Genomic DNA, 13,551 nt, shown 5'->3' with positions numbered 1-13,551 from the left:
ATGAGGCCCTTGTCCTCATCAACATGGGGACAAGGTGCTTTGAGGGGTCACAGACCCCCAAAGCATCCTCCCAATGTTGAGGGTATGTGGCCTGGTACGGTTCAGGAGGGAGGGGGGGCCGCTCTCTCGTCCCCCCCTCTTTTCCTGCGGCCTGCCAGGTTGCGTGCTTGGATAAAGGGTCTGATATGGATTTTTAGGGGGACCCCCAAGTCAATTTTTTTTTAATTTGATGCGGGGTTCCCCTTAATATCCATATCAGACCTGAAGGGTCTGGTTATGGATATTTAGGGGGACCCCCACGTCAATTTTTTTTTTAAATTTGACACGGGGTTCCCCTTAATATCCATGTCAGACCTGAAGGGCCTGGTAATTGAATTTAGGGGAACCCCCACGCTTTTTTAAAAAATTTTTTTTATTTTTTATCAATGAATGAATGAATTGTCGGCTAATACAGAGAACACTCATTGAGTGTTCTCTGTATTACGGGACCCGACAATAGCCGCAAGTGATTTTAAAAGACTTTTTTTCCTGCACAAATGACACTTTGTGCAGGGACAGTTCTAAGCACCAGAAACATGCGCCCCTTCACAGGCATACTATAGATACCCACCAGCTACGAAATTTAAAGGAATATTACACTTTTATTGTTTCACTTTAATCATTATTAAAATCACTGCTCCTGAAAAAACGGCCGTTTTTAAAAAAAATTTTTGCATTGATCCATGTCCCCTGGGGCAGGACCCGGGTCCCCAAACACTTTTTAGGACAGTAACCTGCATATTACCCTTTAAAATGAGCACTTTAGATTGTGAATGTTCGAGTCCCATAGACTTTAATAGGGTTCTAAAGTTCACACGAAGTTTAGGTCTGTTCGCAGGTTCTGGTGCGAACCGAACAGGGGGGTGTTCGGCTCATCCCTACTCTCGACTGACAGGGCTGGAATGCAACTGGTCAGTGTTCTAATGCAGGGCTCAAAAGTTCAAGTCCTGAGCTACTAGCTACGCCTCAAGAGTTACTCACCACCAGTTTCCCCACCCAACCCTGCCCCTAATTCTGCCCCTAAACACGCCTTCATAAATTATCTCATGAAATTACACTTAAATGTTTGAAGCAGAATTAAGTTATAAAAATAAATATTTACAACAAATTTATCCATGCCCACCAATGCAGCCTGCCTGTGTTCACCAATGCAGCTTGTGCCCACCAATGAAGCCAGTGTCCACCAATGCAGCCTGTGTCCACCAATACAGCCTCTGCCCACCATGCAACCTGTGTCCACCATGCAGCCTGTGCCCACCATGCAGCCTCTGGTCACCATGCAGCTTGTGTCCACCATGCAGCATGTGTCCACCAATGCAGCCTGTGTCCACCAATGATGCCTGTGTCTACCAATGGAGACTGTGTCCACCAATGCAGCCTCTGCCCACCATGCAGCCTGTGCCCACCATGCAGCCGCTGCCTACCATGCAGCCTGTGTTGACCATGCAGACTCTGCCCACCATGCAGCATGTGTCCACCATGCAGCCTCTGCCCACCATGTAGCCTGTGTCCACCATGTAACCTCTGACTACCATGCAGCCTCTGTCCACCACGCAGCCTGTGTCCACCATGCAGCCTCTGCCCACTATGCATCCTGTGTCCTCCATGCAGCCTACCTGTGCAGGGGAGGAGGAACAGGAGAGCCGCCCCGGATGATCAGAGCTCAGGGAACACGCTGATAACAGCTTTAATTTCAATTGCTGTGTTCCCGCTGCTCAACGTCACATACAAACTTTGATTGACTGAACGTCCATCACAGAGCCCCTCTCAAGCCTATGGACTTCATTCTCCTTAATTTCTGGACACAGCTTATATAAGTTCTACTATATCTGATGCAATTGATGAGCCGCAACATACAGTAAAAAAACAACACATGTCCCTGTAGATTATATGGTCTTATATTGATGATTTGGAAGACAGAAATAGATGGAAAAATATATCTCTTGGACATTCTGGAAACAGTTGTCCAAAAAACTCTGCAACTTGTGGTAGTTGTTTTTAACACACCATACAGTAATCATATTAAAATCATTCAAATATATAGAACCTTAGTAATACAGCGATTTGAAGCAGAAGCACCACAAGATTTCCTTTGTAAACTCCATCATTACTCAGGATGTGGGGGATGTTTCACAGGGGAGTGAAGTCACTGATCACCTGCCCAGGCACTTGTACAGTATAAATGATCAGGTGACTGTACAGCCACTTAGATCCATTCTATAAGAATCTATACATGCTGCAGCATGGATGAAAACAAATACACGGCCACAGATCTGCTTTTATCTATTCACAAACACCACCGAAAATCTTCCAAACCACCCAAAGAGAACAGATCAATCCCCAGAGTACACTGCAGCTGCAAAGTATAAATGTTCATAAATGTTTTCCCAGCTCTGGGCACTAGGAAGAACATTTCCTGTATATAGAGTTAGTGGGTGTGGAGGGTTATTTCATAGCTGCTAACAGTATAAGTTCCAAGAAATATAAAACAGTCTATGATTGGATATTTATAGAGTCTAAAGATGGGTTTTGATTACATCATTGTATTTATATATTATGAGTTTTAGATATCGACTCTCCCAGAATATTATTGTCTCAGTCAGTCCTGTTGTACTCACTGTAATTCCTCTATCTGGCTTGTTGTCAGAGCTTCCATAAGATCCCTGAAATGAGGACCCTCCAGAGTATTCCAATCCAGGTTCAGTGTCCTCAGTGTCCGGTTATTTCTTATTCCAGATGCCAAGTGGGGACAGGAACTGTCTGTCAGTTGATTATAGGACAATCTGCAGAAGAAGAGAAGAATGTTACCAGAAGAAAATTAATTTCTCCCCCAGGATTAAATGTAACTATTCAGACACTTTATAACACTCCAGGACATAGAATTTTATAAAAAAAAATTATAATGAAGTAGACCAATGCAGGGTGCAGGGGTGTCGCCCCCCTAGTCCACATGCCTGGCCCCTAATCTACATGCAAGGCACCATATGAATAGATTTCAATGGGGTTTATTTTTATTTTTTTGAAGCATATGATCAGAGCCTGAAGCTCTAATTGGCTTCAAAAAGGGTGGGCTCAGGGCGCAGAGCCCACCCAGTTGTGTGACAATAGCAAATTAATATTTGTTAAGGTCTTCCTGCTTCTTCTCCCAGCCAATCAGGAAGCGAGTTCTTATTGGCCGGGAGTCCTAAGACCCCATTGGCCGTGAGTCCTAAGTCCTGATTGGTCAGGAGGAGAAGTAACTGCCAGGACTCAGGAGGTAAGGCGGGGAAGTCACCAAAGCCACAACCTGAATGTGTTAACTGCAAGGCTGGCAGGGGCCCGACTGGCGAGCGGAGCAGTGATCGATCGAGCAATGGGGGAGCATTGAATTGCCAATCAATGGGAGGTGGGGGGGCAGTTGGCTGGCTGGGGGAAGGGAGTGGCTTGTTGGGTGGGGGCCAAGGGCTGGCCCCCTCCCCCAAGAAAATTGTGTACCTGCTGTCACTGGAGTGGACCCCCCAACATTATCATCCATGTGTAGAGGTGATGATATCTCCATACATAGGATGAGCAGAGAATACCACTGACTCGTAGTGTGCTATAATCTCCTTGTGTTTGGAGCATGAATGGTATCAGCAGACAGAGTGAGGCCGGGATCAACATTGCTAGTGACTGATCAGAATAGTCAGGTGACAGGAAGCTCATATGAGGCTCTGATTGGTGATTGCAGTGAGATCTGATTCCTCAGGTATGTTCTCCTATAATCTCATTTATTTTACTAGCTACCATACCAAAGAGAATATCAGATTTTTAAATAGGTTTTATGAAGTGCCTCTTTCATGGCTGATAACAGATTCTGATAAGATCCAAGAATTAGATAACAGTCCAGGATTGGCGATATACTGAGACATAAGGGAAATCCATGTAATTGCATTATTATAAATATTAATATTATTATTTGGTTTAGATATAAAATTGTCCCAGAATATTATTGTCTCAGTCATTCCTGTTATACTCACTGTAATTCCTCTATCCGGCTTGTTGTCAGAGCTTCCATCAGATCCCTGAAATGAGGACCCTCCAGATTGTGCCCAGACAGGTTCAGTCTCCTCAGTGTCTGGTTATTTCTTATTCCAGATGCCAGGTGGGGGCAGGAACTGTCTGTCAGGTTAGAGATCAAACTAGAAGAGAAGAATGTTACCAGAAGAAATTGAATTTCTCCCCATGGAATGAATGTAATTATTCTCTACATGAACGGAACTCATTTCTCTTTATTGGAATCATTTATATCAGACACTTCAGGACATATAATTGTATAAGAAGAATGTTATAATGAAGTAGACCAGTGCAGGGTGCAGGGGCGCCGCCCCCTAATCCCCGCGCCCGGCCCCTAATCTACATGCAAGGCACCAGACACATGTATTTCAATGGAGTTTATTTTTTATTTTTTTGAAGCACATGATCAGAGCCTGAGGCTCTAATTGGCTTCATAAAGGGTGGGCTCTGGGTGCTTGCTACCAGACCAAAGAGAATAACAGATTTTTAAGTAGATTTTATGAAGTGCCTTTTTCATGGCTGATAACAGATTGTGATAAGATCCAGGAATTAGATAACAGTCCAGGATTGACTATATACTGAGACAAAAGGGAAAACCATATAATTGCATTAATATTAATATTATTATTTGATTTATTATTTGGTCCCAGAATATTATTGTCTCAGTCAGTCCTGTTAGACTCACAGTAATTCCTCTATCCGGCTTGTTGTCAGAGCTTCCATCAGATCCCTTAAATGAGGACCCTCCAGATTGTTCTTAGACAGGTCGAGTCTCCTCAGTGTCCGGTTATTTCTTATTCCAGATGCCAGATGGGGGCAGGAATTGTCTGCCAGGTGATTAGACATCAAACTAGAAGAGAAGAATGTTACCAGAAGAAAATTAAATTTTCCCCAGGATTGAATATACTTATTTCTCTTTATTGGAATCATTTATATCAGATCACTTTATAATACTCCAGGACATAGAATTTTTTAAGAAAAATATTATAATGGAGTAGAAACTCCAATATTATCATTCATGTGTAGAGACGGTGATATCTCCATACACAGGATGACCACAGAATACCACTGACATGACTCAGACATGTGCACTGCCAAAAAATTAGTTTGTTTTTGTTTCATAAATTTTTTTTTGTTTTTAGGGTCATTCCTTATGATCAAAATTCATTATTTAGAATAAATTCATAAATACGAAAATTCTGAAATGTAAAAATTTGTAAATTAAAAAATTCATAAATTTGTAAATTCAAAATCCGAAAATTTAAAAAATTGGAAAATAAGATCGATAATTGATAATTAAAAAAACTGAAAATTCAAAAATCCAAAATAACTAACTAATAATAACTAACTATTAAATTATAGATATTGGAATTTCCTTTCAAATTTCGCTGATAGTGAACGTAGTGAATATTAATTTATCCAAAGTTATGAATTATCTGAAATAACGCATGCCGCATCTAAACAAATGGAACATAACAAATTAATAATAAAAATAAATAATTATAAAAAAGTTTTTATTATTAATAATAATTCATTACATTCTATTAATATAGATGTGGCATCCATTATTTGGGATAATTCGTAACTTCAGATAAATTTGTATTCGTTACGTTCACTAACAGACAAATTTGAAAGGAAATTCCAATACCTATAATTTAATAGTTAGTAATCGTAATAGGTAGTAATTAATTAACTGTAATTCCTCTATCTGGCTTGTTGTCAGAGCTTCCATCAGATCCCTGAAATGAGGACCATCCAGATTGTTCCTAGACAGGTTCAGTGTGCTCAGTGTCTGGTTATTTCTTATTCCAGATGCCAGGTGGGGGCAGGAACTGTCTTTCAGATGATTATTATCCAACCTGTAGAAGAAGAGAAGAATGTTACCAGAAGAAAATGAATTTCTCCCCATAAATGAATGTATTTATTCTCTGCATGAATGGAACTTATTTCTCTTTATTGGAATCATTTATGGATCTATGAGCTTCAGTCCCACTCTCCGTTTGGAATGAATGTGGAGGGGGACATTAATGCTTTCATTAATGAATCCTAACCAGGGTTTATGTTGCTTAACCATTTCATCACTTAATCATTTATAAAAAGAATTTAACAATTTCTGTGGGTATATATATATACAGTGGTGTGAAAAAGTGTTTGCCCCCTTCCTCATTTCCTGTTCCTTTGCATGTTTGCCACACTTAAGTGTTTCGGAACATCAAACCAATTTAAACAATAGTCAAGGACAACACAAGTAAACACAAAATGCAATTTGTAAATTAAGGTGTTTATTATTAAAGGTGAAAAAAAATCCAAACCATCATGGCCCTGTGTGAAAAAGTGATTGCCCCCTAAACCTAATAACTGGTTGGGCCACCCTTAGCAGCAACAACTGCAACCAAGCGTTTGCGATAACATGCAATGAGGCTTTTACAGCGTCCTGGAGGAATTTTGGCCCACTCATCTTTGCAGAATTGTCCTAATTCAGTTACATTAGAGGGTTTTCGAGCATGAACAGCCTTTTTAAGGTCATACCACAAGATCTCAATAGGATTCAGGTCAGGACTTTGGCTAGGCCACTCCAAAGTCTTCATTTTGTTTTTCTTCAGCCATTCGGTGGTGGACTTGCTGGTGTGTTTAGGATCATTGTCCTGCTGCAGAACCCAAGTTCGTTTCAGCTTGAGTACACGAACAGATGGTTGGACATTCTCCTTCAGGATCTCTTGGTAGACAGCAGAATTCATAGTTCCTTTTATCACGGCAAGTCTTCCAGGTCATGAAGCAGCAAAACAGCCCCAGACCATCACACTACCACCACCATATTTTACTGTTGGTATAATGTTATTTTTATGAAATGCAGTGTTCCTTCTACGCCAGATATACTTGGACACACACCTTCCAAAGAGTTCCACTTTTGTCTCATCGGTCCACAGAATGTTGTCCCAAAAGTCTTGGGGATCATCAAGATGTGTTGTGGAGAAATTGAGACGAGCTTTGATATTCTTTTTGCTCAGCAGTGGTTTTCTCCTTGGAACTCTGCCATGCAGGCCATTTTTGCCCAGTCTTTTCCTGATGGTGGAGGCATGAACGCTGACCTTAACTGAGGCAAGTGAGGCCTGCAGTTCCTTGGACGTTGTTGTGGGGTCTTTTGTGACCTCTTGGATGAGTCGTCGCTGCGCTCTTGGGGTAATTTTGGGCGGCCGGCCACTCCTGGGAAGGTTCACCACTGTTCCATGTCTTCGCCATTAGTGGATAATGGCTCTCACTGTGGTTCGCTGGATTCCCAAAGCTTTGGAAATGGCTTTATAACCCTTTCCAGACTGATAGATCTCAATTACTTTCTTTCTCAATTGTTCCTGAATTTCTTTGGGTCTCGGCATGATGTGTAGCTTTTAAGGATCTTCTGGTGGACCTTACTGTGTCAAGCAGCTCCTATTTAAGTGATGCCTTGATTGTGAACAGGTGTGGCAATAATCAGGCCTGGGTGTGGCTAGAGAAATTGAACTCAGGTGTGGACAACCACAGTTATAGTATGTTTTAACAAGGGGGGCAATCACTTTTTCACACAGGGCCATGATGGTTTGGATTTTTTTTCACCTTTAATAATAAACACCTTCATTTACAAATTGCATTTTGTGTTTACTTGTGTTGTCCTTGACTATTGTTTAAATTGGTTTGATGTTCCGAAACACTTAAGTGTGACAAACATGCAAAGGAACAGGAAATGAGGAAGGGGGCAAACACTTTTTCACATCACTGTATATATAGGTAAAATATTTAGATATTTTGGGCTGTGTTTAATTCATCAATCACGATTGTTGTTATTGATGTAAGGCTCCCTTAAGAGAATTCATCTTGAATATGTGTCTCACAATTTAACGCATATTGTCTCTTTTGGCTTAATTTGGGTTGTTTATTGCCATCGGAGACGTTATATATTACTAATAACATGGAATTAATCGTAATATTGTATTTTCACCAATGTTGCGTGTTCGCGATTTGCCAAACCGGCAGACTATTGCCGCTAGCATTATAGAGAGATAGAGAGAGAGAGTGTGTCATTTTATTTACTTTGAGCAGGCAGTTTATTCAGTTGGGTAGATCTCACTGCAGACCGTTCCTTCTGTACTGTTTCTGATCTACTTCAGGCAGGCAGTTGATCCAGTTTAGCTAGATCTCACTGCAGACCATTCATGCTGTACTGTTTCCAATCTACTTCAGGCAGGCAGTTGATCCAGTTTAGCTAGATCTCACTGCATACCGTTCCTGTTGTTCTGTTCCTAATATACTACAGGCAGGCAGTATATTCAGTTAGCTGCAGTATATTCAGTATACTGTATCCAGTTTAGCTAGATCTCACTGCAGACAGTTCCTGTTGTTCTCTTCCTAATATACTACAGGCAGGCAGTTGATTCAGTTAGCTGCAGTATATTCAGTATTGTATCCTTTACAGCTAGATCTCACTGCAGACCGTTCCTGTTGTTCTCTTCCTAATATACTACAGAAAGGCAGTTGATTGAGTTAGCTGTAGCATATTCAGAATCAGTGTATATATTTATACATCCCAGCTTTGTGCAGCTACATCTCACTGCAGGCCATTCCTGGTGTACCTATTCAAATACATTACAAATAAATCAAATACAGTATGTCTGGAAGGCCAACAAGGAGAGACAGATGCTCACAGGCCACTAAAAGAGGGCAAGCAGATTCTGTGTCTACAGCCTACTTTGCTGGTCATGGTGGAAATGGTGCATCCTCAGCATGTGAGCATGGGGCACGCTTGTACTTTTTTTCGGCAGCTGGTCGTGTTGAGTCACAACGTTCCTCATCCTCCTCATCCTCTGTCACCCAGGCTCAGAGTACTCTGGCTGCCAATGCAGATGCCAAAGCAGACTCTTCCATTGGCTCAATGTCATCAGTCACTCCTTCCCTAGCCCCACCATCATGCCCTGAAGAGTCCCCCAAACTGTTTCAACACAGTGTTGGGTACATGCTGCAGGAGGATGCGCAGTGTCTTGAAGGATCTGATGATGGTACCCAGACTGAGGAAGGCAGTAACATGAGCCCAGAGAGAGTGGGTGCCCAAGAAAGACAAAAAACTGGCAGTCATGTTTCCCCAGCTGCAGCATACTGCCAGGTTTGCTCCAGTGATGATAAGGGAGGGGACGATGAGGTCACTGACTTTACGTGGGTGCCTGGTAGGAGAGAGGAGGAAAAGGAGGATGGGGAGGAGGCACATTTTCAATTAGGCAGGATGCCCTCCAGTGGCCAGCTTAAGGACAGCCAACTGACTGCATCACACCGCAGAGCTCCACATTTGCAGGGCGCTGCTGACTCTGTGTGTTTTTCCAAAAGTTCTTTGGTGTGGGCCTTTTTTGAAATGTGTGCAGCAGATCACACCATTGCTGTTTGCAACATATGTCTGAAGCATATGAAGCGTGGCCAAAACAGCAGCAGATTGGGCACCACATGCATGACCAGACATATGACAAACTCTCATGCAGTCCGTTGGCAAGCGTACTTAAAAGACCTACACCAAAGAACAAGGTGGACCTCTCCTTGCTCCTCGTCATCTGGGATACCCAACCCCGCTATACCTTCAGTTCTCTCAGAAACCTGCACTGAGAGGAATGAAGGTGTGCTAAGTACTTGCGGGCAATCTGCTATCGCTACACCTACGTCTGATTGTAGCAGGCAAATTTTCCTACCCCGGCTAAACTGGCAAAATAAATTCGTTCCCAGCCATCCCCATGCCCAGCGGCTGAATGCTAGCTTGGCTAAATTGCGAGCACTCCAACTGCTGCCTTTTCAGCTGGTAGACTCTGCCCCCTTCTGTGAATTTTTGGAATGGGCGGTTTCTCAGTGGCAGGTTCCCAAACGCCACTTTTTCTCATGGAAGGCGATTCCGGCTCTCTACCGGCATGTGGAAGGCAATGTCTTGGCCTCGCTGGACAGGGTGGTCAGCGGTAAGGTGCATATTACCGCTGACTCATGGTCCAGCAGGCATGGACAGGGATGCTACCTATCTTTCACAGCGCATTGGGTGACTCTCCTGGCAGCTGGGAAGGATGCAGGACAAGGTGACGTATTGTTGGAGCTTGTTCCATCACCACGCCTCCAAAATGATTCTAGTGGTGATTTTGACACAGCTCTACTCCTCCTCTTCTTTTTCCACCTTGGCCTCTTCCTCTATAGATTTGTTCTCTGAATTAGCGGTGGTCCATAGGCATTAATCGGGCTATGCAAGCACTCAGGCAAAAAGATGTCATGTGGTGCTTGAGCTGGTGTGCTTAGGGGACAGGAGCCACACTGGGGCAGAGATTCTGTCAGCTCTGAAGGGGCAGGCTCAGAGTTGGTTGACACCAACAGGCAGGACCCTCCAACAGGGACACTTCACCCATGTTCCCTGTTTGGCTCTTGTCCTTAATTTGATGGTGCAGTGGTTCTTGTGCAGGTACCCGGGCTTACAGGATCTCCTGAGGCAGGCCAGGAAAGTCTGTGTGCATTTCCACCAGTCATATAATGCCAGTGCTCAGCTGGCTGACCTCCAAAAGGAATACAACCTGCCTAAGAACCACCTAATCTGTTACATGCCCACAAGATGGAACTGAACGTTCGCCATGCTCCAGTGGCTGCACACGCAGCAGAGGGCCATCATTGAGTACCTGTGTGACTATGGCACCAGGACAGGGTCAGGGGAGCTTGGCTTTTTTTCTCCACGCCAGTGGCTAATGATCAAGGATGCATGCACTGTCCTGTCACCATTTGAGGAGGATGGTGAGCAGTGACAGTGCATGAATCAGTGATGCTGTCCCTCTTGTCTAGCTGTTGGAGCACACGCTTCGTGGAATAATGGACAGGGCACTTGAGGCAGAACAGAGGTAGGAAGAGGAGGACTTACATAACTCTCAAGGGCCCCTTTATCCAGAGAGTGTTTCTATGGGCCCGCCTATCACAAAGAAAGAGGAGAAGGAGGATGAGGATTGTGTCAGCATGGAGGCTAAGCCTGGCACTCAGCAGCAGTCTTCAAGGGATTGTTTACAGTCCCCAGAAACCCATGGATTTGTACGTGACTCCTTAGTGATCCAGAGGACTCCAGAACAAATGCCTCAGCAAACCTACGCTGCATGGCCTCCCTGATCCTGCAAATCCTGTGAAAGGACCCTCGGATTTGTGGGATCAAAAAGAGGGGTCAGTACTGGCTGTAAACCCTCCTTGATCCACATTACAAGGGTAAGGTTGCGGAACTTATCCAGCCATTGCAGAGGGAGCAGAGGATGAAACATCTTTGGGAGGCCCCACAGAAAGGTTTGTGCAATGCGTTTCCAGAGCCTGGGAGGTTACAAATTCCTGGTCCTGGACAACGTGTTGCTGAGGCTTTGGTCAGTCACAGAAGGAGCGGTGGAGAAGGTGGCTGTCTGACCGATGCGTTCAGACAATTTTTTGGTCCGCAGCCCCAAGGTCTGATCGGTTCCAGCAACCATCGCCAGCGTCTGATTTACATGGTGCAAGAATACCTAGGGGCAAGATCAGACTTGGAGACCTTTCAAACCAGAAACCCTCTGGGTTACTGGGTCTTGAGGATGGATCACTGGCCAGATTTTGCACAGTATGAAATTGAGCTACTGGCCTGTCCTGCATCCAGCGTTCTTTCGGAATGCACATTCAGTGCTGCTGTAGGCTTTGTAACCAATCACAGAGTGTGCCTGTCCACTGACTTGGTTGATCGGCTCACCTTCATAAAAATGAATCAGTCTTGGGTCACCAGCTACCAAGCACCTGATGCTGATGTAACCGAATAATTATTTTTTTAATGTGAGATCCCTTCAAGACTGCCTATGCTGATGCTGAGTGACTGTCCTGTTATGCTGAATGATATCCTATACCTCCTCAATGTTCATGTTGATAGCTTGTAAGAACATGGCTAAGACCCATTTTTTCTGCATGTATTTACAATTTTTGCTGTAATATTTTGCAGCAGGGCTTGTTCCTGCGCTCAACTAGAGTATCTGTGAGGGGTTGCAGTGTTGTGGCACCAGCACCAGTGCCTAAAGCCCATTTTTTCTGCCCCTGTTCTACAGGGGCATGTAATTACAATATTTGATATAATATTTCACAGCAAGGCCCATTCCAGCACCCACCAAGAGTAACTGTGAGGGCTTACAGTGTTCTGGTACCACCAACACCTAAGGCCCAAATTTCTGCAGGATATATAGGGCAGGCCCCTACTTTCAAACATCCGACTTACAAACGACTCCTACTTACAAACGGAGGGAGACAATGGGAAGTGAGAGGAAATCTACCCCTAGGAAGGGAAATTCTCTCCTGTAAGAGTTAATATGGGAATAAGGTGTCTCCTCCACTGATGCTTTATGACCAATCCTAGCTTCCCTAATAACCCCCTAATTAGTCCGCCGAAACGCATTTCAGCGGACAATTCGATCGTGTGTGGGCTTCAGTGGACTTTTCCAGCGTAAAGTCCGACGGACTTAGAAAGTAGTTTTGCACTCCAATCTTTCCACCGGACTTGGGTTTCAGCGGACAATACGTTCGTGAGCATGCTAGTCCGGCAGACTAAGAATGATGCATGCTCAGAAGCAAGTACGAAAAAGGAAGCTATTTGCTACTGGCTATTGAACTTCCTTTTTCTAGTCCCGTCGTACGTGCTGTACGTCATCGCGCTAGCAAACGCCGGACTTTCTGTGTGTCCATGTATAGCCAAGTCCATTCGGTAGAAAGTCCGCCGGACTATCCGCCGGATTGTTTGCCGGACTAAGTACGCCGGACAATTCGCTCGTGTGTACGCGGCATAAGGCACATAATGCAGGTTTATATGTGAATACTTAATTGTACCATATACAGGATTATAGGTATGAATTTCATATGCATTGTAAATAAAATGGATTTATGTTGTATTTCTTTAATCATTTTTATGCTTTATGTTATAGGTCTCGGATGATTCATGGCCCTCCTTGCGTTCTCCCTCATGGTCTTCGGCTCATCATATCTTCCCGGCACGGTAGGGGGATGTGGAATCCTTCCGCTTTTCCCCATAGATATGCTCTCTTATGGCATTCAAAATACATTCTGGCCACTTGAAGAAGCACTACCATGCCAGCGGCATCCCTACCAAACGGCGGGGTGCGCATGTACGACCTAATGCCCTTGCAAAATGACCAGCAATTTTGAAAAAAAAAAAACAAACAATATTTTTTACTGTCTGATATAAAACATATCCAATAAAAAAAAAAAAAAAAAAAATCGAATTTCTTCATCAGTTTAGGCCAATATGCATTCTGCTACGTTATCAGTAAAAAAAATCCCAATAAGAGCCTATTGATTGGTTTGCACAAAAGTTATACAAACTATGGGATAGATTTACCGAATTTTGTATTTATTTTTACTAGAAAGGGTGAGATCAGCGACTGATAGTGAGAATGAGACATTGCGGTGGACAAATTGGATACTTTTGACACTTTTTTG

The 13,551-nt window shown here is 43.5% G+C and overlaps 2 protein-coding genes across 7 annotated transcripts in view; both read right to left on the bottom strand.

Annotated features, from left to right (window-relative positions):
- LOC143956606 (NACHT, LRR and PYD domains-containing protein 12-like) overlaps positions 1 to 13,551 on the bottom strand; it is a 198,475-nt gene that overhangs the window by 10,323 nt on the left and 174,601 nt on the right. The gene's annotated exons all lie outside the window — the stretch shown is intronic.
- Positions 1 to 13,551, bottom strand: part of LOC143956493 (NACHT, LRR and PYD domains-containing protein 12-like) — a 79,789-nt gene that overhangs the window by 9,218 nt on the left and 57,020 nt on the right. For 5 of the 6 annotated variants that reach the window (XM_077466676.1, XM_077466677.1, XM_077466675.1 and 2 more), the window contains 4 exons: positions 5,769 to 5,933; positions 4,760 to 4,924; positions 4,038 to 4,199; positions 2,658 to 2,822 (listed from right to left, as the gene is read on the bottom strand). In XM_077466676.1, the coding sequence (XP_077322802.1) occupies positions 2,658 to 2,822; positions 4,038 to 4,199; positions 4,760 to 4,924; positions 5,769 to 5,933 (657 nt within the window). The remainder of the gene's footprint in view (positions 1 to 2,657; positions 2,823 to 4,037; positions 4,200 to 4,759; positions 4,925 to 5,768; positions 5,934 to 13,551) is intronic. The other variant, XM_077466680.1, reaches the window with a different exon arrangement.

This window comes from Lithobates pipiens, unplaced genomic scaffold, assembly GCF_037356315.1.
Source record: "Lithobates pipiens isolate NorthernLeopardFrog02 unplaced genomic scaffold, aLitPip1_a1.2 Scaffold_37, whole genome shotgun sequence".
NCBI lineage: Eukaryota > Metazoa > Chordata > Amphibia > Anura > Ranidae > Lithobates > Lithobates pipiens.
This window is presented reverse-complemented; position numbering and strand designations above follow the sequence as displayed.